The 26,240-nt window shown below is 43.0% G+C and overlaps 1 protein-coding gene across 3 annotated transcripts in view; it reads left to right on the forward strand.

Moving 5' to 3' along the window:
- The first annotated feature begins 7,592 nt into the window (after positions 1 to 7,592).
- The window catches only part of LOC127651060 (adenylate cyclase type 2-like), an 82,875-nt gene continuing 64,227 nt past the window's right edge, over positions 7,593 to 26,240 (forward strand). The window contains exons 1-2 of one of the 3 annotated variants that reach the window (XM_052136764.1): positions 7,593 to 8,122; positions 25,745 to 25,942. In XM_052136764.1, the coding sequence (XP_051992724.1) occupies positions 7,760 to 8,122; positions 25,745 to 25,942 (561 nt within the window). In that variant the 5' untranslated portion in view covers positions 7,593 to 7,759. Of the gene's footprint in view, positions 8,123 to 11,436; positions 11,494 to 19,221; positions 19,634 to 25,744; positions 25,943 to 26,240 lie in introns of those variants that run through there. The other 2 variants (XM_052136766.1, XM_052136765.1) reach the window with 2 other exon arrangements.

A 26,240-nucleotide genomic window follows, 5' to 3' on the forward strand; every position in this document is an offset into this window, starting at 1 on the left:
TGGACGTGTTGCTTCCGATAGTTCATGTACCCTCAAATCAACCCCACACTGCAGATTTAATGACAATCACCATCCCCCACATTTGAACATAAATGTTTAATCCTTTTCTTGAGGAGTTGGATGCCCTGCTGTCCTCGTTCCCTGAAGATGGTAGGCCACTGGTGGTTCTTGGAGATTTCAACATACACCAAGACAAGCCCCAGGCTACTGAACTTCATGCTCTTCTGGCCTTGTTGATTTGGAAAGACTAAGCACTACAGCAACTCACAGTTCGGGCAACCAGCTGGACCAAATCTTTTCATGTAACTGTACCAACTAAAATATTCTTGTTACTCCTTTAAATGTCTCTTATCACTACTTTGTTCAATTCAACATGACTCTCCCATCTATATTAAAACAGACTCCACCTTGGTTTCCTTTCGCCGTAACCTCAGTTCCCTTTCACCCTCTCGCCTTTCCACTGCTGTCTCTACCTCTCTTCCCACACAATGTATTATCAACTCTTGATTTAAATACTGCCACAGACCCACTAGGCTCTACTTTAACAACCTGTCCAGACAGCATCTGTCCTCTCTTCTCTAGGCCAGCACAAATGACACCACCCAGCCTCTGATGAACATTGGACTGACCTCAGGGCAGCTGAGAGGAGCTGTTGGAAATCTAAAGATCCAGTAGATCTGGGTAAGTATCAGTCTCTGCTTGCAACTTATTCAGAAAACATAAAATCTGCAAAAACCTCATATTACCAGAACAAGATCAACAGAACCACAGCTGGTTTAGACAACACACTTTCAACACACTTCTCTGTTCTCCCCCTCCACTGCTTGACACATCACTGACAGCAGATGTCTTCACCACATTTTTTACAAATAAGTATACAGCCATCAGCAAAATATTCTCAGCACCACACCACACCACTATCAAACACCTGTATGCAGCTCATCTGTCTCTATGTTCTCTCCTCTGACTGACACTGAGGTCTCTAAACTCCTCCACTGCAACCACCCCACCACCTGTTCCCTTGACCCCATTCCTTCCTACCTTCTCCAGGTCATCATCCTACATGCACACACACATACTGTAATTAACACATCTCTCTACATACATACATTTTCCCCACTACATTTAAGCAGGCTTGAGAAACCCCACTACTGAAAAAGCCTGCACCTAAACACACACAAGTAGAACATTACAGACCAGTCTCTCTTCAAAACACTTGAAAGGGCAGTTTTCAATCAGATCTCTTACAGACCAAGCTGCTGGATGACAATCAGTAAGGCTTCAAAAGTGGACACTCCACAAAGACTGCGGTCTGTCACTTAGTCGCTGAGATAGGTGAGAGCTGGATCGAGATCATCCATCCAGATTGTACTGGACCTTTCTGCAGCCTTTGACACAACCATCAGATCCTACTCGCCGCACTCTCTACTGTGGGCATCACAGGAACTGTGCTTGACTAGTTTAATTCCTATCTCTCAGGTAGGTACTTCAAGTTAGCCTGGAAATGAGGTGTCCAAGTCACATCAGCTACTTACTGGGGTACCTCAGGGCTTAGTGCTTGGGCCACTTCTCTTCTCTACATACACAACATCACTGGGATCCATCCTTCGGGCACATGGTTTCTCTTACCACTGCTATGCCAATGACACAGCTCTACTTGTCTTTCCATCCCAACGACACAAGAATGACTGCTGGAATCTCTGCCTGTTTGACAGACATCTCAGCCTGGATGAAGGAACACCACCTGCAACTTAACCCAGCCAAGACTAGGCTCCTTGTCTTTCCTGCCAACCCTGCTGTTAAACACAACATCACCATGCAGAGTTAAACTACAGCAATGCCTTCCAAAACGGTCAGAAATCTAGGGGTAACCATCGATAATCAACAAAATTTCACAGACCACATCTCATAGACAGCATGATCATGTAGATTTACACTCTACAATATCAGGAAGATAAGATAAGATTCTGATTCAGTCACATGTCATAACTAGATTGGACTACTGTAACACTCTCATTGCAGGCCTCCCTGCATGCACAATTAGACCCTTGCAAATGATCCAAAATGCAGCAGCATGTCTGGTCTTTAATGAACCAAAGAGAGTGCATGTTACACCACTCCTTGTCTCTTTTCACTGGCTGCTGGTTGATTCAAGGCTCTGATGCTGGCATACAGAACAGTCACTGGGTATGCTCCAGCATATCTAAAATAAATTCTGCAGAGCAACATTCCCACCAGAAGCCTGAGGTCAGCTAAGGAATGGCGCCTTGTTGAACCAACACAAAGAGCCACCAAAACACTTTCCTGGATTTTCGGTTTCATCATTCTACGTTGGTGGAATGACCTTCCCAACTCCATCTGTGAAGCTGACTCTCTTTCTGTCTTCAAAAAATGGCTAAAAACACATCTTTGCCATGAGCACTTAACCAGACACTAAAAAAATCTTAAATACTATTATTGCTGGTAATTGCTGTTTCTTTATTTGCAGTGAGAGACAGGGGAAATAAAAGGGGCCAGAACTCTACATGTGTGTTGGCCGCTGCCGTTTCAATGAGAAAATCTTTTGAGTGACTGTTCCGAAGCTACACCTTTGCGCATACAAGCAAACATGTTTTTGTCATTAATAAATGTACCTTTGAGTTGGATTCGCTGTCTCCCGCTTCGACATTCCTTGAACCTGTTACACTGGTGCCGAAACCTGGGATTAGAGGAAGAAGGATATGCTGTCATGGAGTCGTCACCACTGGATTAAGTCTTCAGATCCCTTGCCACCATTCACCAGGGCCAACACCAGGCCCTCATGGATCTTCACAGAGAGCAGCAGCAGCATTTTTAGGTACTCCTTCAGGCCCAGGAGGAGGACCGGTGGGTGCTGTGGAGCTTAGTACCCCAGGAGGGGGCAGCTGCGACGTCCCCGGCAGCAGCCCACTGCCACGTGTTGCTCACCAAGATGGGGCCTCAAGATGATCCGGAGGCATACCTTGAGAACTTCAAGCACAGCGACGAAGCTCTGAAATTGCCACCGGAACAGTGGGCAGTCCATCTTCTGCCGCCGTGGATTGGTCCTGTGAGAAAGTGAATCATATGGGATGTGCGAAGCACTAGCTGGGGAGGTGTGGCCTGGGCCATCTGTGGCTGCTCCACATCAGGCTGACGCTGGGGAAGGGGAGGTGTCATCCTCCCCTTCCCTTAGTGAATTCCTGGTAGGGGATTTGTCACTAGAGCAGTCGTGAGATGAAACCCTGAGTGAAACCCAAATGATAGTGATTGATGGTCAATATCTTCAGCTGGGCACATATTCACATATCCATATTTTTCAATTATAAAAGATTGGTTTTATAGAGTGACACAGCACACTCGCACCAAGGAAGATACAACGCAGTTGTTGGTACCAAAGAGCCGTTGGGAAATCATAATCATATGATTGATGACAGATCACTTGGGACAGGGGACAACACTAAGCTGTCTGTGACTAGGAGGAGGGTGGGCCATGAGGATGCACGCCCAGTGCTGAATCATCCTAATCAGTCAGGAGGAGGATAAGGACGAGCTGGAGATGCCAGAGAGAGAGAGAGAGAGAGAGAGAGATGCACAATGCTGTGTGTGTTCATCTTTGTTTGAATTGCATTTTATGTTATGTTTGATTTCAGTTTGTTATTAAAGTTTTACATTGACTGTTCCTGCCTCCTTAGTGCCCATCTTAATTACCTTGTTGCACTGACTTATGACCCATTTCTATTGGCCGGGCATTCACGTGGATGTTTGCCGGTGGTGTGCAGCATGCTGTGACAGTCAGCTGGTGAATCTGCCAGTGCTCCAAAAGTGCCATAGTGCCCCCTCCCGTTGATTGAGGTCCCCTTCTAATTAATTGGCATAGACCTTAATGGGCCATTAGAAAGGACCGTACGTGGGCATCACTTTGCGTTAGTCCTGGTGGATTACGCAATGTCATATACAGAAGGAGTGCCTCTGTGCAACATCTCAGCACATAGTGTTGTGGAGGCACTGTTCACAATTATCTCCCTAGTGGGAATTCCGAAATAAATGCTCACTGATCATGGCCTGGCTTTTATGTCACATACACTACGCAAGCTGTACGAATTATTGGGTATTAAATCGATTAGGACAAGAGTGTACATCCACAAACAGACGGTTTGGTCGAATGATTTAATAAGACTTTAAAAAATATGATTGGTAAGTTTGTGCATGAAGATGCTCAGAACTGGGATAAGGGACTTGAACCCCTGTTATTTGCAATGCAAGAGGTTCCACAAGCCTCCACAGGATTTTCCCCATTTTAATTGTTATATGGCTGTAAGCCCTGTGATGTGTTGGACGTCATTTAGGAAAATTGAGGGGAGGGATCTTCACAGAGTAAAAATGAAATTCAATATGTTCTTGACCTAAGAGCAAAACTCCACACACTGGGGCGACTATCACAGGAGATTATGCTGCAGGCGCAAGAACGTCAGTGCCGGCGGTATAACAGGGGAGCTCGGCATGGAAGTTTGCACAGAGAGATAAAGTACTTCTATTGCTGCCCACGTCGAGCTCAAATTAGTTACGAAGTGGCAGGGAGACTTTGAGGTCACACGAAGAGTCAGGGAAGTCAATCAGTCAGGGAAGTAGACTATGTATTAGTGCATACGAATAAGTGCATGGCACATCAGATTTAGCACTTCAACCTACTAAAACCATGGAGAGAGGCTTGATGATGGTAGTTCCAGAGAGGGAGGAGCTCAGACCGGAGGTGAATCTAAAAGCCAATCAGTTCAACTCAGTCCCTTGCGGAGACCACCTCTCGCCATCACAGCGTACGAAGGTTGCCAGGTTGCAAAATAATTTCTCTGACATGTTCTTGCACATGTAGCTTCTCAGCAAATAAGCTACGTGTGTTGGCCGCTGCCTTTTCAATGAGAGAACACTAAGCAAGCACAGACTGAATTCAGCAGCAGAACTTTCAATCTACTGTTAGCAAATTTACAGAATTCAAATCGCTGTCTGTGTGAAAGCCCCTTGAGACTATTGAGCTACAAAGATGAAACAAAATGTACCATAAAAGTAGTCTATGCCACTTTTGTACTTTTTTCCAAATCTTTTAAAGCTCTCTAATCAAATATGGCACATTAAGACATGTATACATCAATGTGAAAGCTTAGACATTAGTGATGCCAAACACCATAGATTAATTATTGTTGTGCAACTGACCATGAAGCCTGGGTATGCTGAAGTGCGAATGAAATACGCATGGAATTACATGGTAAGAGTGAGTAAATGATGACAGAATTTTCAGTTTAGGATATATTCCTAAATGATTTTCTATTCCATTAACTATTCCTGTAATGAGGTAAAAACTTTCAGGTCATGTTCATGTCATTTGAGGGCTCTTCTTCTCTCCTGTCTCGCATAGATGACGAAAAGAACTGGGAGATTTCACTTCACAAACCTCTGCAATGGCACTGCTGACTGAACTGAAGTAGACACTTTATTGTCTAATTGCATCTCAAAAGTGTAATCATATTCACCCTCTGCATGTTTCAAAAGACCTTTTGAAATGCTTCACAGTTACTTTGTACTAAATGAGACACAAGTAAAAGGGGGACAATGGCTACAGTGTATACGCAAGGAAGCTTTGCCATATTTCCTGTTTACTCATATTTCTTTCTTTTCAGCCTCTCTGTCTTTTTTCATTAATTTCTGTTTTTATTTTATTTATTGTACAATTTTCAATTGGGAGACCTCATTAATTAATGTAATCTAGTTACTTTTAGTAAAAACAAATTGTGTAACATTACATGTTAAATTCTATTAATGAAATTTCAAAAAGTGACTTTCAGTTATATTAATTACTTATGAAAAATTACTTGGGTTACACATTGCTAAAATAGTATTATTTCTAGAATTCAAAACATTATGTTCATCTGTTTCTTTGCGATTCTGCGAAAGCTGAATGGCGTACACTTCTAATAAGTCCCCCTAATAAGTCATTGCAAGGGAGAAATGCATGGTGCTGAGTGTACAATTGTGCATGACTATGAACAAGCAGGAATTATAGACATTATTAAAAAAAAAAACTTTGTTTTAGAAAGTACTTAAAGTGATAGTTCACACAAAAAAAATAATTTACACACCCTCATGCCATGCCAGATGTTTATGACTTTCTTTCTTCAGCAGAACACAAAGATTTTTTAGAAAGATATCTCAACTCTGTAGGTCCATACAATGGAAGTGAATGGTGACCAGAACTTTGTAGCTCCAAAAATCACATAAAGGCAGCATAAAAGTAATCTATAAGACTCCAGTGGTTAAATCTATATCTTCAGAAGCAATATAATAGTTGTAGATGAGAATCAGATAAAAATGTAAGTCTTTTTTTACTCTAAATCTTTAGTGAAAGTGCAGATTTAGAGTAAAAAATTACTTAAATATTGTTCGGTTTCTCAACCACACCTATTTTATTGCTTCAGAAGAAATGGATTTATCCAGAGGAGTCATGTTTCCTTTACGTGCTTTTTGGAACTGTAATGAGGCAAGAGAGAAATGAGGATCTATACGCAGCTTTAATGAAACAAAAGATAAACATAGTACTCCAGAATATAAAGAAACAAAACACAGGGAACAAACACAGGGAACAAAGCCCAGAGCATACAAACACACGCGTAGACTGACAAAGAAACCAGGGGAAACATGGGAATGAGGAACACCTGGGTATACAATCAGGGGAAAACCAATCAAGAAATAAAACTACAAAGGACTACAAAACTAACAGGGAATACGTGACAGGAAATACAAATGTCTAATCACCATTCACTTGCATTGTATGGAACAACAGAGCTGAGATATTTTTCTAAACATCTTTGTGTTCTGCTAAAGAAAGAAAGATGTACAGTACACATCTGGGATGGCATTAGGGTGAGTAAATGATGGGAGAATTTTCATTTTTGGGTGAACTATCCCTTTAAAAGTAACTGGTAATGTGATAATATTTTTCATTAAGTAATCACATAATCACTTAATCTGATTGTAATATTATAGAAGTAATTCAACATTTGTAGTGGGTTATCTTTTAGAGTAACTAACTGAACAGTGTATCTCAATTGTTTCTTCTAGACAGCAATTATTTGTTTCATAGATATTTATCCTGAGAAAAAGACCCCAGAAATCTCACATCTCTAGAGTTTGAGAAGATTTCACGACAATATCAAAAACTGTCTTCAGATGTGCCAAGAGACCAAAGTAATAATATGCAAACAAAAATGTCTTATCAAGTTATCTGAGCAAAGCTATCCACATGAGTGTTATAGGTCTATACTCTTTCCGTATATCAACAATCATCTGTTGAAGATGAAGTTGGTACTTTAATTACACATAGGCCTAACGGAGAACTCCATGAAGTCTCCTGAGCTATGAAATGGCAACGTCTGAACAATAAACATTACTTCTGGGTAATTAACTCATATCTTTTAACCTGCCGCGGCTGCAGAGCACATACCACTATGACTGCAACTCCCCGTCAACCCCACCACTCCCTTTCCTCTCTCCTCCCTTTTCCTCTTCGCTCCTTTCCATCCTCATTGTTTGGAAGACTTTCTCTTCCTCTCTCTCTGACACACACCATGAAGTTACTTTAGAGAGCTCGTGCTCTCCCTCGCTGTCAGACAAACACCCGCACTCTACCTCTCTCTCTCCTCCTCTCACACGCGCTCTTGTGTGAGCTTCAGTCTCTCTCCGCTGCTCAGTTCATCATGTTGGCTGGAGAATGCTGCGTGCAGCAGCGCTCTCTCTCCTGCCCTGGCACGGGACACGTCTATCCCACCCGCCGCAGCTGAGCACTCTTACGGAAGAGGACGAGCCGGAACGGCAGCAGGAGGAAGAAGAGGAAGACGAAGGCTCGGGGGGAAGCACCGGCGTCCAGTTGGACCCCATGTTCCGGACGCAGAGAGCTTACCTGCTGGAGGGTCAAGAAGACATGGTGGCATCATCCAGGGGGCTAAAGTCTCCAGATTGGGTGTATGAGTCCTACTACCGTATGAGCCAACAGCATCCTCTCATCGTGTTCCTGTTGCTCATTGTCATGGGAGCATGTGTGGCTCTACTCGCGGTGTTTTTTGCCTCTGGACTGGTGAGAGTCTGTTTTTGTTTTTGTTTTTTTTTACCCACCTCTCTTTTTGTACAGTACTCTTGTATGCCTTTTTTCCATGCATTGGATCACAATGCTTGTTTTTTCTTCTTCTTGCATTTCATCTTGCTTTCTTCAATGAATAGATCACTAAAAATGAAAGTTATGTCATCATTTACTAGCCCTTATGTTGTTCCAAACCTGAATGACATTCAATTTTACATTAAACACCATATACAATTACAGGGAATGGGACTTGTGCTGTTATGCTCCAAAAAGGACAAAAAAGCATCATAAATGTAGTTCATCTGACTTGTGCACTATATTTCAAGTCATCTGAAGCAATAAAAGGAACAGATGAAATGTAATTGAATTTGTTGAACTTTATTTGTTAAATTGAAAATCTTGCCTAACCACTGTAGTCACTAATTAACTTTCATTGTATGGAAAAGAGCAGCTTGGACATTCTGCTAGAAATAACTCCTTTTGTATTCCACATAAGAAATGCAGTCATACATGTTCCAAAAGACACAATGGTGAGTAAATGATGACAGAATTTTCATTTTTGGGTGAATTATTCCTTTAAGGTGTTTTTGTTTTATTCCTATTTTGAGAGACTGTTAATTTTCCCCTCTCTCTCTCTCTCTCTCTCTCTCTCTCTCTCTCTTTCCACAGTTTGTGGTATGGATGCAGGAAAAGGTTTTGGTCTATGAGAGTGTATTTTACTCATGTATGGAGCGCAGTCTGTCTCTGTGTCTCCTTTTCTCTCTGTGGCAGATTGTGTGAATCTCCCTGTAAGAGAGAGCTGTTTTTGAGAGCAACACTTCTGCAACCTCTCGCATTTGCATCTGTTGTTTCACCCTTTATTGCTCTCTCTTCCTCACCAGATTCTCAGTTGTCTTTGGTTATGTGTAAGGGGCTTGTAGATTATTGCTGTCAGTGTACTTGGACTATGAGTGTATGAATGTACAAGATAAGTAAGGTAGCAGTGAATAAAGTAGAGAAGTCCTAATTTACACGAACTCTGTGTGAGTAAGTGAGTGTGTGTGGGTGTGTGTGATTGTGAGGTTTTGTTGGTGTGGGTGTGTGTGTGTGTGTGTACATCCTAAAAATGCAAAGCATTTTATTTTACTGTTAGTTTTAGGATTAGTATTTAGTTATAATTAGCTTTATTAAAAACTAGCCTGATCTCATGAAAAAAACATGTGGGGACATTTTATCAAAATGATATTATGTCGGTTCTTACACATATCATGCCAAGGTGGAATGTCCACACAAAAAAGCAAGTTGCATTTTCTCCCAAACAGATAACCTAACCAAGATTGTCATAAAAAGCAAGCGTGAAATGAAAACACAATTGCTGAAGCAACCAGAACTCGTATCCCGTTTTTTCCATAGCAAGCGCAACACTCAGTTCAGATATGGTGCAATTTGATTCATTTATATATGTAGCTGGTAATGCAATGCAAACGTAAACCTTACAAGTCATGAACTACAGTAAAATTGCTTTGATGCCATAAGATAGCATAATGTGAGGAACGGAGTGAAAAGTATGTTTATGAACTGATAATGTGCCCTTTTAATTGTGATTTTTGTGAAAGGAAATAAAAGTAATTGTTGCTGTTGTGCCTCTAGTGTTTACTTAACCTGCAAACTGCTGCAATACATACAGTACAGCAAGAATGCAAAAATGTAGTTATAGTAACATGATCCTATGAGACCAGACTGTTAAAAACAATAGAGTGTGTGTATAGCTTTAGAATGGGAACAAAGTTGTCCACAAAAGTGAGCTAAATTGGACAAACCTGCCTATTTGGATATCGTGTGTGTGTATCGTGTGTGTGTGTGTGTGTGTGTGTGTGTGTGCGCGCGCGCGCGTGTGTGTGTGTGTGCTGAGGCTCTTATCTTGGAAACAGCAGTTTTACACAGACCAGTTAAAGGAGCTAAAAATGTCACAGAAGACAAACTTTGCTTTAGCGTCGTTATCGTCGTCATCTCTGTCGGTTTACTCCAGCCCTCTTTGACCTGGACAGAAGTCCTGCCTTCTCTTCTTTGAATGCTTATCTTGTTTTTTCACTGCAAATCTTTCTAATGATTGTTGCTGCATTGTCCTTAGAGATTAAAGATTGATGGAGTGCTGGTGGAATCGTGCGATAACTCGGTTAAAAACAAGAACGAAAGTTCACATCATTTTGAAAGCCACATTAATCAGGTGCAAGCAATGGTGCGTTAGTTAATTAAAGTTGTTTTGTTTTTAAATGTACAGGAAAACATTGTGCACTGAAGTGTTAATAGGAAGACATGGCCATTGCACACAATTTCAACAACTCAGGATGTTGGTACATTTCACTTAGCACAACTTAAATTTACATTAGAGCCTGCTAAATATATTCTAGATTCTCCCTGACTCTGAGCAGTGGGTGCATGGTAATGCTTTAACCTACAAACTAGATTTTTACATTTTCAGAAGGCAATCAGTGGTGCATACCTGTGCACGATACTAGGGTGCTCCAATGCCAATGTTCTGAATAGGCTTTTTTTTTGCCTGAAAAGTCTGATTGCTTAGAAGAGTAATAGGACACCTCTCCTCTACAAGCCGCATTATGTGATGTATCATCATGTCTGTAGCACAAAGCAAAATAAAAAATGTAGGATTTAGGGGTTTTAAAAAATCTTGCCACTGTAAAAATGAAAAGACACTCAAGGTACCATTTGGGGTTCCCATGTTGCCACACTAGGAAAACCTTCTGAAGATCATCCAGCCACTCTTTCAGTTCTCTGAGAATCTTAATAGGCTTCCACATGACTCACGTCAAGATTGCCGAATACATTGTCTACTGAATGAAGCACCAGCGTTACCCGCGGCGCCATATTGCACTGTGTTGTAAGGCAGAGCTCAAAGTACAAACTATTTAATTTTTGATCCCATTGCCTTTTGAAGTGTCAAAATGCAAAATAATTTCCAGACAGTTTGCAAATACACAAAGTCTGTCTTTGCAATTGACCCGTTGCAAAGCCCTGCCTTAAAAATGCTTCTGACCAATCCTGTTTTAGCAACAGTTGCCCTGCCGCCATTACTCTGACACACATTTGCTATTTGCCAATGACAGTCTATGGAAGTAATGTGTGTTTGAGTACATTTAAGTTGGATCTTTTTCAAAATAAAAAATAAATATTTAAAACACGTTGTTGCCGGGTCATTTGCAATAGTAACACAAGTTATGCTGAGAGGATACACGCAGTGTTTTTCTTTCTTTTAATTTTTTTAATCTTTAAATCAATCCGGAGAAGAGCATGTTTTGGATTAAACTGTGTCAGCTCTCATTCCCAAATGAACATATAACATCTGCAACGACACCTACATTTACTCAAAGGTAAATTAAAGCTAATAACTGAACGTTAATCATTTATGTATTGATTTAAAAAAAACGCTTCATTCATGGCAATCTCCCATTCTGGGGAGTTCTGCAGAGCTTCTCAGAGCAAGCAACCGTAGCTAAGGGGGGCAGAGCTTAGTGAAGGGTCAATAACAATGCCATCTTAACACTAACATTTCTAGCTCACTAATGATGTCTTTTAGAGTACAGTCTACATTCAACAAATTTAATATTTCAGAATTTCTGTTAATTCCTAAATGTTAACCTTATGTTTCCTAGTATCCAGATCCCTCAGTTCTTTTAATTAATTTAAAGTCTCCAAGAACATCCACTTTTCTCTAAATACAAATTTTCAATGTTACTTTGCACACCTCCTGCTTTGAAAGCTTGTCATATAGAGGGCATAGTGGAGCACGAGTCATCTGAAAGCCACTTTCCTGCTTGAACTCTAAGGACCTTTCTTTCTTTTTTTTCAGTAATCCCATTATAAGAGAAAGGCTCTGAAACCAGGAGGTCATCACTTTTGCATAATCAGGGCTTTGGTGGGGGGTTCAGTTTATAAAATATTCATTCTTCTTCACTGTATTGCATTCTGTACAGCTGAAAACAACTTGCTTGACTACCCGCTTTTGGCGCCCCTCCATGGATATTTCACCCAGAAAATGGAGCTCAGGCATGCCAATAAGCCCCATAACACTTACCAATTTGACCACTGGGGGCACTGTTTTGCATTTCCATAGGCACAGACCGATTTCAGATAAAGAGCAGTCTGGCTTCAGAGGGTTCTGCCAGTGTGGTATATGGAACCCCCAACGGTGCCTCAATTTTACTGTACGTATGTGAAATGGCAGTAGTGATGCTTGCCATAATAAATAAGTACTTTGTAATTAAGAATCTGTACTGCTAACACACAAAGCTTTCCTCCCAGCCTGTTGATGAGCCTTTTATGAGCTTTAAGATTAGATTTTTTAATGACTGCACTCCCCCCATTTCTACCCTGTTCAAATTACACTGAATCTTGAGGAGAGGAGAGCTGAATCTTGGAACAGGCTATTTGGCCAAGAGCCACAAACCAACATCCTTACTGCTCAAATGCAACCACAAACACAAACAAGCACATGCACACATTCCTCATCAACAATCTATTTTCCTTTCAGCCCAAAGTTGACCCATAAAGAAAAACCTCAAGCCCAGTTAAAATTTAAGAGCTCCAGGGTCATTTGCGTACACTACAAAACGTTTCTCTACTCAGTATTTAGAGGGCCAAGCAGCGAAGCTGCTGGAAACGTATTGTATTTGTCCTGATTTTATTTTATTTATTTTTTTTTCTGTCCTAAAAGTGTCTGGGATTCCCTTAGAACAATTTGTCTACCGATCATCACACTGGTTAGGACCCAATCTTTTATGTGTTTATCCCCTATATTGATGACCGCTCCATCGTCTAAAATACAGAGTGTGGGGCAAAATGAAATTTTAATGCCCAATACGTCACACATAAAACTCTAAACCTTCAACCAAAATTCTTGGATCTTAACACACAAACGAAAAACATGGTGTATCAGGGTTCAATGGAAAGGAGGAGGCAGGAACCGGATGAAGCATCAAAGTAATGTTTTTAATAAACTTAAACACAAAGACACACAAACGTAAACGTGTACAGGGAAGCCTGTAGCTCTCTCTCTCTGGAACTTCTGCATCTCGCCGCCCTCCTCCTTGTCACACTCCTCCCTCCTTTGCCTCAGGCCAGGGAACCCCTGGCATGACGTACATACAACAAACAAACAAAAAAAGGGGAAAACAAAACAACTAAAAGAGGAGAGGGAAAGGCCAATACAGAGCAACAGTGAGAGAGAGATAGAGAGAGAGGAGAGAAAGGAAAAATGTACTCGCCAGTTCCCAGATATGCTGTCCTCGGTCACTCCTCCACCCTCTGGCGGACAACAGCCACTCCTCCCCGGGTGGACCAGAGCCAGTCCTCTGACCCCTGGCTGACGGAATGCCCCTCTACGTTTCGGCGGCCTGTTGGGAACTCCTCCGACCCTGGCAGGGGCTCTTCCGCTCCAGATGGTCGGTAGCAAGCCTCTCCTCCCCTCACGAATGCCGGACGTTCTTCCGACCCTCTGCGTTTTGGCGGCCGTTAGGGAACTCCTCCACCCCGGCAGCAGCCCCACCACTCCAGGTGGCTGGCAGTGAGCTCCTCCGTTCCCCGGTGGATGACCACGGCTGCTCCTTTGGGTTGGATGGTAGTGGCGAGGACTCTACGATGGCATATCCCTCCTCCTTCCTGGGCTTCGGCACTAATGTAACAGGATTCAATGGAAATGAGGAGGCAGGAATCGGATGAAACATCAAAGTAATGTTTTTAATAAACTTAAACACAAAGACACACAAACGCATACAAGGCAGCCTGTAGCTCTCTCTCTCCCGAACTGCCGCATCTCGTTGCACTTATCCCACTCCTCAGCGGATTAGCCCGATTGGGGGCCGGGCATGCATAGTCACGGCCCGGCCCCGCCCTCTTCCTTGTCACACATAGGTTGTGTCTCCATTGGCAGTGCCAACAACTGGACACTTTTGTTCATACTGAGTGCAAATGTGAGATAACAGTGTGTAACTTAACTTCTCTGATTAGTTTTATAGAAAGACTTGTGGTAAGAGAACTTCATGTTCAATACAAAACCAGAGAGGGATTTTTTTCCGGCATTTTTATTTTCATAAAAAACGTACTACCCCAGACAAAAATGTATCAAAAGAATTTTGATATGTGAAATTGTTCCGAAGATATTAACGATACAATTCCTTTCATTTAATTTGATTTGAGTAATCGATGAATATCTTCTCATCGCAAACTCCAAATGTAACCAAACTTGGTGCACACAGTCAACAGGACGTTTAGAAGATGTCAGCAAAGTTTCGTACAATTCCGCCCCTAGGAGCTGCTACAACAAAAAACAAAAGATCATTACTTTTCAGCCATTTGAGCGACAAAGTAAAAATTAAATATGCCTATTCTTTGGTTCAAATGCTAACATATTCTTCAAAAATCGATTCGACAAAAATTGCTGCCAACGGCCAATCAAATTTCAGCACCTTATAACTCGTATTGGGAATTGTAGAGGGTTATTTGTGACAATCAGTATAATAGCTAATTCACCTTTTTGTTAAAAACTCCGGAACCATATAAGCTACAAAACAAATGTGTAGCTTCTCTGAATTCACCAGTGCCCCACAATGATATGGTCACTTGAATTTCCATTCCTGCAAGAATTTTTTTTACAATTTCGATTTATTCGAAAAACGTACTTTTTTTTATCTCGTCCTAGGCCGTTTACCCGATTCTCACAAAACATGGTATATATCATCTACATACCCACCTGACATAAAGTTATAAAAAGGATTTAGCTGTGTTGAATCGTTCCAGAGATATAAGCAAATATGTTTTTTGTGTGGCCTATAATGACTAATTAGCCTGTATCTTGTGTGCAATTTTCAAACTTAACAAAATTTGTACTGTAACGACCTCCTCCGAGGGATGACACTTGACACAGCGGCTCAGAGGTGAGGTTCTTTATTCTCTCTCTTAATCACAACGTGCCCAGAGCACTTTTAAACAGTCAGCTTTTACCACACACAAACACAGTAATTGTTATGTCACTCTCTCTCACCCATGGAGGCCCTCTGGCTGCCTTTTATGCCGCTCTCCCCGTGCTCACTGAAATTAGAGACAGGTGTTAGACATAATCTAGCTCAGGTGTAAGCGCCCTTACCGCTTTTCTCTCGGACGGGCGCTTGACCACGCCTCGCTGCCACATACCCCCACCGCCCGACTTAGGCCGGGCACCATCCGCCTGTCTACCACTCCCCCATTTCTGGAGAGGAAGTCAGCGACAGCCATCTGCACCCCCGGTCTGTGGACCACCTTGAATTTAAAGGGCTGGAGGGCCAGATACCAACGGGTGATCCGGGCGTTAGTATCTTTCATGTGATGGAGCCACTGCAGTGGGGCGTGATCGGAGCAGAGGGTGAAGGCCCGCCCCAGCAGGTAGTAACGGAGGGTGAGGACCGCCCACTTGATGGCCAAACACTCCTTTTCCACGGTGCTGTACTTAGTCTCCCTTAAGGAGAGCTTACGGCTAATGTACAGCACCGGGCGCTCCTCCCCCTCCACCACCTGCGAGAGTATGGCCCCCAGCCCTCTGTCTTAAGCGTCCGTCTGCAAAATAAAAGGGAGAGAGAAGTCAGGTGCATGAAGAAGCGGCCCCCCACAAAGTGCGGCTTTAATCTGCATAAACGCCTGTTGGCACTGCTCCGACCATTGGACCGGATCTGGAGCCCCCTTTTTAGTGAGGTTAGTCAGCAGGCTGGTGACGTCCGAATAATTAGGCACAAATCTCCTATAATAGCCAGCCAGCCCCAGGAACTGCCTCACCCCCTTTTTGGTCTTGGGTCTAGGGCAAGTCGCAATCGCCGCGGTTTTGTCAATTTAGGGACGCACCTGGCCATGGCCATGAGTGGAACCCCAGATACCGTACCTCCACACGCCCAATCGCGCACTTCTTAGGGTTTGCCGTGAGCCCCGCCCGCCGCAGCGATCTCAGGACGGCCCTCAGATGTTGCATGTGCCGCTGCCAATCATTGCTATAAATGATAATATCATCCAAATAGGCAGCGGCGTATGCGGCGTGCGGTCTGAGGATCCGATCCATGAGTCGTTGAAACGTGGCTGGTGCTCCAAACAAACCGAAAGGAAGCGTCACAAATTGGTGTAATCCAAACGGCGTAGTGAAGGCTGTTTTCTCACGGGACATTGGTGTCAAGGGGATCTGCCAATAACCCTTTGTTAAATCCAAGGTCGAATAAAATCGAGCAGTACCTAACCGATTGAGCAGTTCATCAACACGGGGCATTGGGTACGCGTCAAATTTAGACACCGCTTTAACTTTTCTGTAATCCACACAGAATCGAACAGACCCATCACTCTTGGGAACAAGAACAACCGGGCTGGACCAATCACTGTGCGATTCCTCTATTACGCCCATATCAAGCATTGCATCTAATTCCTCCCGTACTATTTTCTTTTTATGTTCGGGTAAGCGATAGGGCCGGCAACGCACCACCGCGCCCGGCTCGGTCTTGATGTGGTGCTGTATGATGTCTGTACAGCCCGGTAGAGGGGAAAACACATCCGCAAATTCCTTTTGTAATTCGGAGACCTCTGTGAGTTGACGCGGTGAGAGTTGGTCTCCACAAGTAACCGGAGTGTTAAGATTGTAGTTTTTGTTTACCTCCGGTCCGAACTCCGCCCTCTCCGGAACCACCGAGGCCAACGTCACAGAGGCCGCCTCCTCCCTCCATAATTTCAGGAGGTTGAGGTGATAAATTTGACGTGCGCCCCCTCTATCGGTACATTTAACTTCATAATCGAGATCCCCTACTCGTCGTGTGACCTCAAAGGGTCCTTGCCACTTGGTGAGTAATTTAGAGCTCGATGTTGGGAGTAACACGAGTACCTTTTCTCCCGGTGCAAATTCCCGTAGCCTAGCACCCCTGTCATACAGCCGGCGTTGGCGTTCTTGAGCTTGGAGCAAATTATCCTGTGTTAGTCGCCCCAGTGTGTGGAGTTTTGCTCTAAGATCGAGAACGAACTGAATTTCATTTTTGCTATTAGAAGGTCCCTCCTCCCACGCCATGGATGACATCAAGGACACCGCGGGGCGTCGCCCGTACAGCAGCTAAAACGGGAGAACCCTGTGGAGGCTTGTGGGACCTCTCGTACTGCAAACAACAGGGGTCTAGCCACTTATCCCAATTTCTAGCGTCATCGGGTACTGCAATTTACTGAATCATGTTCTTGAGCGTTTTATTAAATCGTTCCACTAGGCCATCAGTCTGCGGATGGTAAACGCTGGTGCTAATCGATTTAATGCCCAAGAGCTCGTAAAGTTCGCAAAGTGTTCGTGACATGAAAGTCGTGCCTTGATCGGGTGAGGATTTCTTTCGAATCCCCACCCGGAGATTATCTTGAAGAGTGCCCCTGCAACACTACGCGCGGAGATGTTGCTCAGAGGCACTGCTTCCGGATATCGCGTCGCGTAATCCACTAGGACTAACACGGCTGATGTCCGCGTGCTGACCGTTCTAATGGCCCGACGAGGTCCATCCCAATTCTTTCGAAGGGGACCTCGATTAATGGTAGAGGGCGCAATGGCGCTTTTGGGGTGGCCGGTGGGTTTACCAACTGACATTCACGGCACGCCGCACACCACCTGCAGACGTCACCACCAATGCCCGGCCAATAGAAACGGGCTATTAGACGGAGAAGTGTTTTCCGTTCCCCTAGGTGACTGGCCATAGGATTATAGTGAGCCGCCTGGAAAACCATTTCCCGGCGGCTCCGTGGAATCAATAATTGTGTTACTTCCTCCTTTGTTTGAGCGTCCTGCGTCACTCTATATAACCGATCTCTAATCATGGCAAAATATGGGTATGCAATGGCGATGCCCGGCCGGAGCTGTTGACCATCAATTACTCTCACTTGGTCAAGAGCATGTTTAAGGGTTTCGATCCCGCGACTGCTCTAGAGGGAAGTCCCCTCAGGGAATTCCCTGAGAGGAGGGGCGCCACCTCGCCCCTTCCCTCGTCATTCGAGCAGCCGAGGACGGCCCCGGCTCCGCCTCCCTGCCAAAGCATCGCACACCGCGACACCTCTTTATGCAGGACCCATCCGCACAAATACCCTCTAAAACATCTTTAAAATTCGGCCAATCGGTACCCAAGATTAGCGGATGGGTGAGGCGGGAACTAACCGCTGCCTCCACACTATGGTTTTTTCCCTGAATTTAATCGCCAAAGTCACCATGGGATACTTGTGAACATCCCCATGCACACACCTCACCCTCACCAGTTTAGCTAAACCCAAAGCCCCGGGTTGAACCAAGCGTTGGTGGATGGTGGTCTGATTGCAGCCGGTATCCAGCAAAGCTTGGTAAATACCCCCCCCCCTGATCCTTACCGGAATCCGGTATGCTCCAGCCCGATAGGGGGCAGCATGCGGGATGTCCCCGCACCTCCAACAGGCCGGCCCAGGCGTTGCGGCCACACTTGTGCTGGCGGGTGCCCCACCTCAGGGGGAGAGCGGCTGAAAGACGGGGAATGGGAGGGTACATTCTCCCAAGGCCGGGAAGCTGGTCTCTGGAACCCTCCACGCCTGCGCAGGGCAGGAACGGGCCCTGGGGAGAGAACAGAAGGAGAGAACAAAGGGGAGGGGGCGAGGGCAGGGGCAGACACAAGGGAAGGGGAGAGAGAGAGAGAAGAAGAAGGCTCGTCTGCCCTCCGGATCGCCGCCAAATGGTCCTCCGCCAGCTGAACAGCTTCCTCCAGCGACGCCGGGCGGTGGCACTGGACCCACTCCGCCGTTCTCCTGGGCAGCCGTTGCGCGAATTGTTCCAGCACCACCTGATTGATGACTCCCTCGACGTCGCGGTCCCCCGCGAGCAGCCACCACCGACAGGCGTCCCGGAGCCGTTGAGCAAACGCGAACGGGCGGTCGGACTTCTCTAACTTCATGCCCCGGAAGAGCTGGCGATTCTCTTCCGGGCTCCGACCGATCTGTTGCAGAATGGCCCTCTTCAGGTCAGAGTAAACCAGGAGATTTGTCGCCGGCAGTTGTTGTGCCGCGAGTTGAGCTTCCCCGGACAGGAGAGGAATTAGGCGGGCTGCCCACTGTTCGGGCGGCCAGCCCCAGATTTCCGCCGTCCGCTCAAACAAGTCGAGGAAGGCCTCAGGATCATCTGCTGCCCCCATCTTCTGTAACGTGGGCGGGGGAAGCGTAGCGCGGGTGTCCGGGGTCGCTGCTGTGGCCGGCTCCGTCTCCTGGCTGAGGAGGCTCCGGATGGCGAGCCGGTCCTCTGCCTGAGCCCGCATGATCTCGAAAAACCGGCGATCTTGGTCCTGCCGGAGCTCAAGCAGGTATTGCTGGTGGCCTTGATGCAGCATCGCGAGGGACTGGAGGACTTCTGCCAGCTGGGAGGACTCTATGGGGCGACTTTGCTCCATGCTTGGAAAGTAATTTTCCCGGGTTTCGGCACCAGTGTAACGACCTCCTCCGAGGGATGACACTTGACACAGCGGCTCAGAGGTGAGGTTCTTTATTCTCTCTCTTAATCACAACGTGCCCAGAGCACTTTTAAACAGTCAGCTTTTACCACACACAAACACAGTAATTGTTATGTCACTCTCTCTCGCCCATGGAGGCCCTCTGGCTGCCTTTTATGCCGCTCTCCCCGTGCTCACTGAAATGAGAGACAGGTGTTAGACATAATCTAGCTCAGGTGTAAGCGCCCTTACCGCTTTTCTCTCCCGGACGGGCTCTTGACCACGCCCCCGCTGCCACATGTACACATAGACAAGAGAACACTCTGAGGTAGCATAACAAGTTTCATACATTTTTGATGCTAGGGGGCGCTATTACTTAAGACAAAATAGCTGTCCACAGCATCCACAGGACGTTTTCTGTCAAATCTATTTGTTTTGGTCATCCCACCATATATGCTTGGCCCCTGACAATAGTCGCTTGCTGCTATAGTTTTGTCTTGTTTTTCTGTATCTCCTGAAGAAATCTGATCATATGGAGTGGGATGGAGCGGACATACAGGTTGATCCATTAGGTGAGTAATGGAGATGAAGGCATCACACTGATGTAAGCTTCACAGCTTATTCGATCAGTAAGATTCACTCATGGTCCCTTTATTGAATTCATTTGAGAAAAGTGATATGTGCACTCAATGACGCCCCCCACAGCATTTTTAAAAATGTATTTTTGGCTTTTGCTTGGCTAAGTTAAGTTGAGTTTCTTCATTTGTTCCATGGAAGAAAGTCAGTTAGACAGGTTTGGATTGACAGAATTTCAATTATGGGGTGAACAGTTCCTTTAAATCTGGATAAAAGCAGGGCCAGAACTAAGATGTGGTCTTTGGGGGGCATTTTGAATTTTAGGGTGGGCAAGAGCAAACTGTAAAATATGCTGATCAAAGGCCATTTAAACCTGTGTTCTGTGTCAACACTATGGAAAAATAAAGCATCCATGAAAAATGCATGACCTGTCACTACCAGTAGAAAGATTATAGGTGCACAATTACAGATGTGGAATTTCACACATTGCAAAATATATCACAAGGAAGCATTTCCTTGTTCATCTTTCTTTTCTAATTTTGGGCTGTCATTGTAAACCGAGATAAAGAAAAGTGTGATTCTGTTTTTTAAAGTTGAAAATACTTGAGGATGTGGGCATGGTGTAAGTTTGCATTCTGCTGAATGCCAGTGGCATGTTTTACATTCTTGTGCCATCAGCACTTATAAACAACCCATGCCAAACTCATATTAAACTGCATCGCACAGTAAAATGGACAGGATGTGGCCATGGAATGGATACAGCTATAACAAAGCATCCCCATGTGTGCATCTCTCTGCCTTTGTGGCTCCTGTAAAATGGACTTATATGGACTTAAATGGGCTCAAAATCACAATCAACTGACTGCATAGGCTCTGGCCCCTGATAGCGTAAACAAAGAGACCAGAGACAAGTCCGATTCATCCTGTGAGGGATGAAAGAGTGATGACAGTGGGAGAACAGGACAGAGGAGATCTGCTGGCATTAGGTCTAAAAATTAGGGTATTAGGGTTAATCATGTAGGCAATAAATCAGCATCTTATCTGGACTTTAATGTAGACATTTAGCAGTTATAATTGCCTTGTTATAATACTAAAACAGGGCAAATGAGATGGAGGCACATTGTTAGTGGTGTTTGCTGAGGCAAACATCGTTATTTTTAATATTTCTCATTGTTAAAGACCCATTGAAATGGCTTGATGAGATCCATTTTCTTTCCTATGTTGAAGTATTTCCTATAACAAGATGTTTGGCAGGACATATAAAAGGGCTTTTTCTTTAAAAAAAGATGTAGTTATGTCACACAGAGTTGTAGTCGAGACCAGCTCATTTAAGTCCAAGTCCAGATCCGAGACCAGAGTAGGTTGAGTCAGAGTAAAGAGAGAGACCATGTCTGAATTGGGACAAGACTCATATAGGTCTATGCAATTTTAATGAATGTGTTTAATGTACAGTGTATACAACAAAAATAACTCTAGGCTCATCCTATATTGCATTTTCTGTACCACATATATTATTTGGTCAAACAATATTACCAGTTAAGAATAAGAATGAAATCAATGCCATTTGATTACAATGTCAGTGTTAACTAGTCAGCATAAAAAAGGTACAAGGTGCCTATGTGGCTTTGCATGGCAATATAGAGTGCCTGCTTCAGTGTACTATTATTATTACATTTACTGTAAGAAACTTAAGTTAAACATTTCTGCTATATAAAAACAGTATTACTGTACTATATCTAAAACTGACATATAGAATGTGGAAAACTGAATAAGTATGATATACTGTACAGTATATGCAGTAAGTGAATCTAAACTTTTACTTTCAATTTGTTAACGAGGATTTCCTCTGATTGTAAGTCAAGCAACAATTTCTGCTTCTGCCTGCAAGATTTTATCTCAGAGTACATTCAAAGTATTAATTTTTGTTTTTGCAAAAATAACACCAAACCATTCAATTCTGATGACATTGAGAGAAGTATTTTTTAAATTGTCTTCAGTACGTGTAGCATTCATGTAACTATTAGCTAAAGTGTTTCTAAAAGATTTGGAGGCTTTTCAGAATGAACACGTTCTCATGCAAAAAAATAACAAATTGCAGTGCAATGGATAGAGCAGAACACAGGTGTCTTGAGATGCATTTTTAACAGCTGTTAACTGTTAAAAACTGCCACTGTTCTAAATACAACACATTCTCTTTCTGGACAGCATTTGATTGAACAAAAACATGCAGTGCATAATGAGTCATCAATGTATTTGGTCTGTTTTCCAGTCAATTTTAAATGTGTGCATGTAATTAAAGCTTTTGATTTTTTTCTAACAGATTTGGACTAAACGGCACAAATTTCCCATTTTGATTTCATGGGGTTAGGGATTTGAGCAACCCCTTTGACATATTTGTGCATTGGACAAATCATGTGACTTTTGAGGAGAGGTGTGCTTTTACTTTTCTAAGAAATCAGATTTACGATTTTAGCCTGTTGGATGATAAAAACAGGTGAAAGAATACCAGAAACTAGAACTCTGACCAGAATTACAGGTCTGCAAAGACCTTAAAATGGAGCTCGAACCCGACCAGTACACGAGACTGTGTAGCTTAGATTTTAAAACCAAAGCCTACCCGAACCGAACCAGAAACTTCTCACTCACTTTATAATTTCTTCTCCAAGCAGGTATTGCCGAAATAGGCAGTATGCAATTGACAGTATTGTAATATTAAACATACACAGTTTTAACAAGGCACGATGCCCCTCAGCACACCAGAGTAAAAGTAAAAACACATTGGTTACCGTTTATCGTGTGCTGAAACTTTACTTAATGGTGAAACAGTCAAATGAATACTTCTTTGCAACATCACAGTCTTAAGCATAAACACACTCGGTTCAATCAGGATTCGTTTGCGCAGGTCCATGAGTGAGAGCGCATGCGCAAAGCAAGTTATGTTGGCCTCTTTATTTTTTCATTAATTTCGAACCAATGCTATATTTAAAAATACAAATCCCGACGGTTAGTCGGGTCTCATTGGGCTTGGGTCAGGTTGCACAGTATCCCAAGGCACTTTTTTACCATCGGTGGGAATGTTACCATTGCTGAAGCATGCCGTTTTGAACCAATTCTGGACAACTGGTATGGTTATGGTTTCTTTTCAACTGTGGTGCTGTGATATCAGGATTAGAATGGACTGACTAAGCAAGTGACCAATTGTGAGTCGCTATGTCACTAAAGCGTTACACCAGCAATCGTTATATTCTCCTGTCCTGGGTACGCTTAGCTTACCGTGCTTAGAATTCCAGTTTATAATTGTACCATACTGAACAATGTTTAAGTGGAAATGCTACTGGAACTGTTTCTTACAGTGATCAGAACCATTTGGACCAATGGTGGAAAAGCCATTAGTACCTAGGGGGTCTTTTGACTTGGGCCAGTATGTAACTACCTTATAAGCACTTAGAACACCGTAGCAACTGCAGATGGCAGCGTTTTCATGGGCAAACACCACCACATTTTCTTCCGAAAAAATTAAGAGCTCATTTCAGTGCATGAAAAAGTAAAAAAAGGTGTGAGCACTTATCTATCTGTGTGTTTGATGAAGAGAGAGGTTGTGTTCCCCAAAAGTTCATTGAGATTAAATCTGTGTGCCAGTGTTTCCTTGAATCTGTAGCACTCCCTGGGGTGACTGCTCTAATGGCTGGTGACTCATACTGTGGTATAGGCATAACATTACTCTGAATTTGCCAGCTCAGCTCTCTCTTTCATCATTCACACACCACATGCACACACACACACACACACACACACACACACACACACACACACACATCCATCAGAACCAAAACTTCCAACCAAAATGTTATCAGTATCTGCCAACCTATGCCACACACACCTCAAATAAAAATTATTAACTTAATTGAATTGTGTGGCTGTGTCCTGTAATTGTTTTGTTTAATAGCTTTAAAGATGACCTGTGGATGAAGTTATCTTTGTCCAATTCAAACCGCAATAAAACCACCATGGCATATGTCATGTGCCATCTTAAATATAATCTGCATAAATAATATAGATATTCAAGTTCTGACTGTATGCTCCAGCAGAAGCTCTGTCTATTTCTGTCTCTGTCTGGAGTAGCTGTCTGTGAATCTGTTTCTTTTGAGCTGTGACTGTCAGTCCCTACACACACACACTCACACACACACACACACACACACACACACACACACACACACACACACACACACACACACACAGAGTAAGCCAAGAACTGAATGATTCTGAGAGCTACAGGTAGAAAGAGATTTTATAAGACTTTTTTTGCCCTTCAGAGCAACATGAAATCAAAACTGACCTTAATTAATTTCTTCCTAATTACTTAAGTTCATGATTTTATGGTGCACAATTCATCAGTGCTATGTATGTTGTCCTATGTTAATATTTGCTCCAACTCTGACACATCTTTCCTTTTCAGCTTATGTCGCTTAGGCCACATGGAGTACCCAATATTAACTAATGGCCGAATAGCTATTGTTTTATATAGCTATTAACTGCCATTGTTTTAGGATGCTGTTGTAGGTGATTCATCTTTTCTAAAATCTTAGTTAATATAGTTGTTAAATGCTGTATTAGTTAGTAGTTAATATATTAAAGCTACAGCAATAATAAAAAATAATCATAGATTTGAAAAAGAAGCATTACCATTGGGATACGATGAAATGCTCTCAAGAGTGAACTTGACCTCCACTTTTCGGTCAGAACACCTTCTAAAATGTGTGTGCCAGCATATTTGTTATACATGGCCTAGGCCTATGTATTTAGTTTATAAACAAATACATACATACATCATATTTTAATTTTAAAAAAAAATAAACAATACAACAATATACAGTATATTGTAATTAAAAAATAATTTACTACAAAAACGTGAGGATGCAAACTTTATTAAACTGCAAGTAGGAACAACCTGTCACTAATAACACTGATTTAAGTTTTAGTAAGAAATCTTAGCCTAAGTATACAAAACAGCTCTTGCTTCATTTCTGAAATTAATGATAACTCAGTTTGGTTTGTGAATCAAATATTGATTCAGTAACCTGAACTGATTATGTTAGGCTGATTCAAATAGTAATTTCAGTTTTTTAAATACTCTTCAAAAGAGAAATTGGCTCATGAATCAAACAACATCGGTCGGGCTTTTTGAGTGCAAAATTTCTTTACAAAAATATTTATTTTGCTGTGGATTCAGTAGTAGCATTGTAAATTCAGTAATTTAGAAACAAGGACTGGCAAGGGTTAGCTGCCGAAACTAACCAGCCAAACCCTGACCTGTTGGAGGGAAAATTACAGTAGATGGCGGAGATTGCTTGGATATTATAGAACTCAAAACAGTCTGACAGTTAAGTCTGAGAAGTTCAGGGTTTCTGTTATACTATTTGTGCCTTTGTTTGTGCAAGGGTGCTGAATCATAGATATCAGTCTTTCGTTTGCTATGTGTTCCTTTACAGTACAATTCTCAATAGACTGTTCTCTTTCTCTTCAGTTAGTGAATGCCTCAATGATTGAACCATGTACTGTCCTTCTGTTGCGACAGGACATGGAGGAACACATGGCCTTTATCATCACTGTGCCCACAACGCTTGCCATTTTCCTCACCATCTTCATCCTCGTCTGCATCGAGTCAGTCTTCAAAAAGCTTCTTCGTCTCTTCTCCCTACTTATCTGGGGCTGTCTGGTTGCTATGGGTTACCTCTTCATGTTCTTTGGTGGGATCATCTGTCCATGGGACCAGGTGAGACTTGAGTGACAGTAATTTTATAGCTTTCCAATTTCAATGTCTTCAACTATTGTTCTTCAGTGGCTTTTCTCTATAGAGAAATATATTTTTAGAGGTAACATACAAACCTACCAGAGTTATTAATTGATGAGGAGTTTCTGTAGAAGCTATAAGTTAGTGTGATTTCAACTACATTTAAAAAAGTTAAAATCCAAATTCCTGATGTAAAAACACTACCCAAAATCCTGAGTCTAGATCCACGAATCAGATAAGTTGCTGTTACAATGAAAATAGAAAGTACACAAAAAGAGCT

The sequence above is a fragment of the Xyrauchen texanus genome, chromosome 10 (assembly GCF_025860055.1).
Source record: "Xyrauchen texanus isolate HMW12.3.18 chromosome 10, RBS_HiC_50CHRs, whole genome shotgun sequence".
Lineage (NCBI taxonomy): Eukaryota > Metazoa > Chordata > Actinopteri > Cypriniformes > Catostomidae > Xyrauchen > Xyrauchen texanus.